The sequence below is a fragment of the Stegostoma tigrinum genome, chromosome 1, assembly GCF_030684315.1.
Source record: "Stegostoma tigrinum isolate sSteTig4 chromosome 1, sSteTig4.hap1, whole genome shotgun sequence".
Classification (NCBI taxonomy): Eukaryota; Metazoa; Chordata; class Chondrichthyes; order Orectolobiformes; family Stegostomatidae; genus Stegostoma; species Stegostoma tigrinum.
The window spans coordinates 58,061,741-58,067,740 of NC_081354.1; the positions used below are offsets into that span (position 1 = coordinate 58,061,741).

General features: G+C 42.7%; 1 protein-coding gene across 1 annotated transcript in view; it reads left to right on the forward strand.

The window, feature by feature from the left end:
* The window catches only part of tll1 (tolloid-like 1), a 351,886-nt gene extending 346,111 nt beyond the window's left edge, over positions 1-5,775 (forward strand). The window contains exon 22 of the mRNA XM_048544759.2: positions 5,715-5,775. Within this exon, the coding sequence (XP_048400716.1) occupies positions 5,715-5,759 (45 nt within the window). The 3' untranslated portion in view covers positions 5,760-5,775. The remainder of the gene's footprint in view (positions 1-5,714) is intronic.
* The last annotated feature ends 225 nt before the right edge of the window (positions 5,776-6,000 follow it).

Consider the following 6,000-nt stretch of genomic DNA (forward strand, 5'->3'; position numbering starts at 1 on the left):
TTTGACAAATATTTGTACATTGCCAGAGGAAAGGAATGTTCAGTCTTTTCTGGGCTGTCTGAAATGAGCAGAAGATCATTATTAGCTCAGGTATAAGTTCTCATTACAACATGGAAGCAACCTTCTGAGCATTGACTTAAAGTTCCATCAAGATATTTGTGGCTCACCCTGATGGCAATACAGGAGTAATCTTTCAGAGGCAGAAGGAAGAGAAACGAGGTAAAATGCAAGTAAAATTTATTTCCCTTAAGGTAGATTCGATCTGGAGCATGAATTTTTCAGTTATATCGATAACAGCTTTTGCTCAAAAACAATTGTCATTAGTTCATAATATTTTGTTATGTTGCTGACTGTACCATCTAACAGCAAAGTCGTCATCGTTTTCTCAGTCTGCAGGGCCGCACTTTCATTGGAGAGAATTTAACCAGCAGGTCACCCATCTCAGGTAGGTGAGGAAGTTAGAGTCCTTGCTGGTAACCTCAGCCGGTGGAGAAATTTACCCCACATTGTCGCTGTCACTATATATCACTGACCAGCTATCCAGCCAACTGAACTAACTGCCCATGCATTGAAGACAGGAAAACAGGGGCACATTTCTGATGCAAGTGCAAGAGGAATTTGGGTTTCAAATGTAAGAACTGAATGAGCAGCCTGAAGCAATGGTCTACAGTGAGACAGAACGTGACAAAAATATTGGGTGGGGGATGAAAGTGGATCGATGAGAGTTGCATGAAGGCAGACCTGGCAATGAACAACCAGATCCTTTGGGAAGTGAAAATGTAAGCCCCAAACGTAACTGAGGAGTACCAACTGAGACAGTGGGATTGTGCATGGTAGGAGTGTAACAACAGGTAAGCAGTTATGCAGTTAGGAGAATTTACCTGCAGGTAACCTGAAATTGTACACACGGACAGCAGGTTATCACAAGGGTAGCAAGCTTGGTAAATAATGTGAAAGAATACCTTTCAAATATCAATCACAATTTAAATTCCTTTCACTGCTGATTCAGGTGCCACAAGAATGCACACAGTATGGTGGTGTACAGCTTGGATTAATCAAATAATCACATTACGAATTTACTTTTACTATGTAATTGTATTTATTAATGTACCTTCTTGTGCACGCTCTTTGACTGATAAGGTGCATTTTTGAAAGAAAGCAGTAACATTCTAAATGTTGCCGGTAGATGGCAGGAGTGCAACATAAATTTTGGTCTTATACTTGTTTTAAAAATATACTTCAGCAGATGTGGGATGAGTATTAATAGAATAAATGTAAAGACTTCACCAATGTCTCAGTGAGTTTATCCAGTGTGAAGTTGAGTCATGAGAAGAGGAAGATGTCAAGCCCTTTATTTGATTTAGCTAATGTGAGCCAATAGTGACACTAAAATTGGTTCCAGTGGATCTGGTTAGGTAGAGGTGAGGGGCCTTGCTCTTCATTATTTTCCTATAGTCTGCAATGGCCAAGACTACATATGGCTATTGGGTGAGATTTGCATTGTATGTGATTACAAGGCCTCCCTTATGATAGAATGACCTTACCACCATTCACATCACATCAGATAATCAATAGCTGATGTATCCAGCAGAGTATCTTTTCCTAGCATAGCAATGATTATGTCATCCCTCATAGCTTATGAAACTAGAACATGGGATTATGCAGTACTGAAAGGTTCAACCAATGTTAGTTGTAGCTCACTAATAGATATGAATATTAAATTCACATATTCTATATCTGGGCTAAGATTAACTTGGTTAAATAGAGTAGCAAGCTTTCATAGCATATCATGCAAAGAGTGGCAAGAGGTAAGATGGTGTCTCAAACCTATGTGCTGCCTCAGGTTACATGTTCTAATATGGTAATGATATCAGGAGCATGTCCCTTAGAGATACACTGCACATTCACTGTGAGACACAATACAGTGCAACGCTTTTTTCAAAAGATAAAAAAAATCCCAAACAGATATATAAATGGTTGCAGGTAGACACATGGGAGCCCCCAGCAGAAACCCAATATACACAGTGAGACCATGCAACCTCCACACATTCACCGAACATTGGAGCCGAACCCAGGTCCTCAGTACTACAATGCAACAGTGCTAACCATTGAGCCACCATGAAATAATTTATCAGTGAATTAATATTTACAGGAAATAAAGACTGGTTGTTTTGCCAATATCTAATGTTGAAATTGTAAGCATTATATTTATCATTTTTGTTAGTTAAGGACAGTTTATTTTTAATGACTAAGTGTTTTCTACTCTTCATGCTATAATCTGACCCTGAAATCACAAGGCAGAATCATACCAGAAATTGACTAAGTGTCATTTTCACTGGATTTCATGAAGCCTTTCACTCCCTGAGACCTAATATGGTTTCTAATGCTGTCATCCTAAACTCAGCACATTAAATCAAACCAATCAATCATCGTTATTGTCACGTGTATCTAAGCACAGTGAAAGGCTTTGCTTATGCGCGGTACAGGCAGATCATAGTAAGCAAGGGCATACAGATCATAGGGTGCTTAGACAGAGTGAGGTGTACAGGTTACACCACACAGGACATGCACAAGTCAACATCAACATTATTTGAAATAAGAGAGTCCATTCATCAGTCTGATAGCTGCGGGGAAGAAACTGTTCTTAAATCTGCTGGAACATATGTTCAAGCTTGTGTATCTTTTGCCTGAGAGAAGATGTTGTAGGAAACCATTATCGGGTTGCAATGGGCCTTTAATGATGTTGGCAGCCTTTTCACAGCAGCGAGCCATGTAAATAGAGTCCATGGTTGGAAGGTTGGCTTCCATGACATTTGGGGCTGTGCACACAACATTCTGTAGTTTATTACGGTCCTGGTCAGAGCAGTTGCAGTACCAGGATTTTATGTATCCAGGCAGTATACTTTCTATGGTGCATCTGTAAAAGTTGGTGAGAATCCTTATGAATGTGCAAAATTTCCTGAGCTGCCTGAGGATGAAGAGGCATTGTTGTGCCTTCTTGTCCATTGCATCTACATGGGAAGTCCAGGACAGGTTGTCAGTTATTGTCACTCCTAGGATCTTAACACTCTCCACCTTCGCAAGCTCTGCTCCATTGATGTGTATACCACACCCCTATGGCTCCCTTTATCTTCAGTGATAGCCCAATTCTCCCAATCACCATAGCTGGAAGTACTCACCATATCCAGGATCCTTGGTACTGGCACCATCTTTAAAATGCAGTTGTGTACCTGGTCAAGTGCAGTCAATCTGGACCTGCACTGTAGGGTTCATGATATTTGCTCTGGATGTGGCAGACACAGGAAATTGGTTCTCTATTTTGTAGATTGGGACCTGGAGTGCCTGGTGAATAGAATGGTGCAGAGGAGGGCTGTTCTCTTCCCCAGTACCAGTAGGGAAGACCGCAACACCAGACCCTTGTCCACATTTGCATTTTGGCCAATGCAATCTCAGCCATCTGGAGGAACACCAAGCAGTGTCGCAAAAGGTCCCATGACCACTCCACCCTGCCAGGGTAGGTGCCACCATCTTTTCTCTACTACCTCACACTCACTCTGCCTCTACTACTGCACCCACCTCCCACTGAAGCTGATGTGTGACCACTTTCACTATTACCTGCCACATTTTCCCTCACTCGCTCTCACCCACCTACCCACCTCTTCACAGTGCTAACCTTGCAGGGGCCTCTGCACTGCCTACTCATTCGGATCTCCTCACTATCATTCCCTCAACTACAGCAACACTAACAAACCTTTGGTACATAAACCAAAATCACATGGGATTCGGGGTGGGCTGGCTAGATAGATAGAAAACTGGCTTGGTCATAGAAGACAGAAGGTAGTGGTGGAAGGGTATTTTCAGAATGGAGACCGGTAACTAATGGAGTTCAAAAGGAATCAGTCTTAGGTCCTCTGTTGTTTGTAGTATATATACGTGATCTGGAGGAAAATGTGGCTGGTCTGATTAGCAAGTTTGCAGATGACACAAGGATTGGTGGAGTTGCTGATCGTGCCAATGATTGTGAAAGGATACAGCAGAATGTAGATGGATTGGCAATTTGGGCACAGAAACAGCAGGTAGAGTTTAATTCAGACAAGTGCGAGGTGATGCATTTTGGAGGATCAAATTTAGGTGTGAATTATACTGTAAATGGCCGAACCCTTAGGAACATTAACATAGTGGATCTGGGCGTGCAGGCCCTCAGTTCCCTAAAAGTAGCAACATGTGACCAAAGTGATTAAGGCGGGATATGGCATGCTTGCTTTCATCAGCTGGGACATGGAGTACAGGAGTCGGCAAACCATGTTGCAGCTGCATACAACCCTTGTTAGGCTGCATTTGGAGTTTTGTGTGCAGTTTTGGTCGCTCCACTAACAGAAGGACATGGAAGCTTTGGAGAGCGTGCTGAGAAGGTTCACCAAGATGTTGCCTGGTCTTGAGGGCACTTGCTATGTGGAAAGGTTAAAAAGACTAAAATTGTTTTCCCTGAAACTATAACAGCTATGAGGAGACCTGATTGAAGTCTACAAAATTGAGAGAGACATAGATAGGGTGGAGAGTCAGAGGCTTTTTCCCAGGGTTGAAGTTTCAATTACAAGGGGGTACAGGTTCAGGGGGGGACCTGTGAGAGTGGAAATGTTTAAGGGAGATGTGTGAGGAAAGTTTTTCTCACGCAGAGCGTGGTAGGAGCCTGGAATGCACTGCCAGAGGCAGTGGTGGAAGCAGGCACTTTGGCGACATGTGAGAGACATCCGGATGGTTACATGTGTAGGGAGGGAATAGAGGGATATGGACCAAATAAGGGCAGAAGGTTTTTTTTGTAGTTTAGTCAGGGTATGATGATTGATGTAGGTTTGGAGGGCCAAAGGGCCTGTTCCCGTACTGTACTTCTCTTTTGTTCTTTCTTTTGTTCTAACAACTGGCTCACCCTCTTTCATCTCACTCAATCCCTCTCTTTCTCTCCTTCGAGGAGAGAATTGCCCATTGTGAGGCAGTTCAGTAATAGGGGACCTTACATTTGACGCCTTGCCTCCTGTAAGGAGACGATGGCTTTATGTCTGCATGAAGAGAAAAGGCAAGACAAGGATACTGAGGGTTTGAATGGCTTGCTTATGTTAGTTGTAATTAGGCAGACATTTACACTTAACGCCTAGAGTTTTCTTTTCCCAATTTAGAACTAAATGTAGATGCATTTAATTCCTGACGAAACAAAACTCGCTTATCTATTCAGACCAGATAATTTAGTTGAAGGTCTGTAGTAAATGAGACAGTGTGACCCTCTGGCTGCCTTGGGAGTAACTGTCACCCATATTTAATGTTGATGTCTTCTGTCAATCTCCAGGGGTCATGTCCTGAAAGGAAACAATTCCTCAGAAAACAAAAAAGAAAAAGAAAACAGAACAGCAGCACCGCATCGGCAGTCGGTATCTTCAATAGTGTAGGGACCGATCATTCCGGGATAATGGACTCCTTGTATGACATAAAAGAGTTGAGGGGGCACCATGAAAATATTTAAGTGAGCTGACCCTTCAGGACAGGCTATGGGCCATGTTATCAATTATTTTATTGGAAAGCTGCAAGAATGTTGCTAAGGAAACGCCCATGACTCATAACCTGTCAGGAAGCCTGAGGCGTTTGGGAGTTGGGGGTGGGGGGGATTAGCTGCTAACGTGAATGTTCAGCTGACATAACTTCGGTGATATTCTTGCTGCTAGGCTCCATTTTGGATTCCCGTAGAAGATCCAATGATGTTTTGGTGACTGGCTAAGAGAAGACCCAAGAAAATTCCTGCTGATTTGTGAATATGATCTGTCATCCTATGGTAACCTTGAGTTTGAAACAGGCTGGCATCCACCTCCTGTTTAACAAACAGATATCAGCAATGCTGACGATGTGGGGATATCTCTACTCTGCAGCCCCTAGTCATGGTGACTGGAGGCAAAACATCTCTCACAGATCTAAATTCCCAAATGATAGTTTTTTAGGGATGCATCACTGATA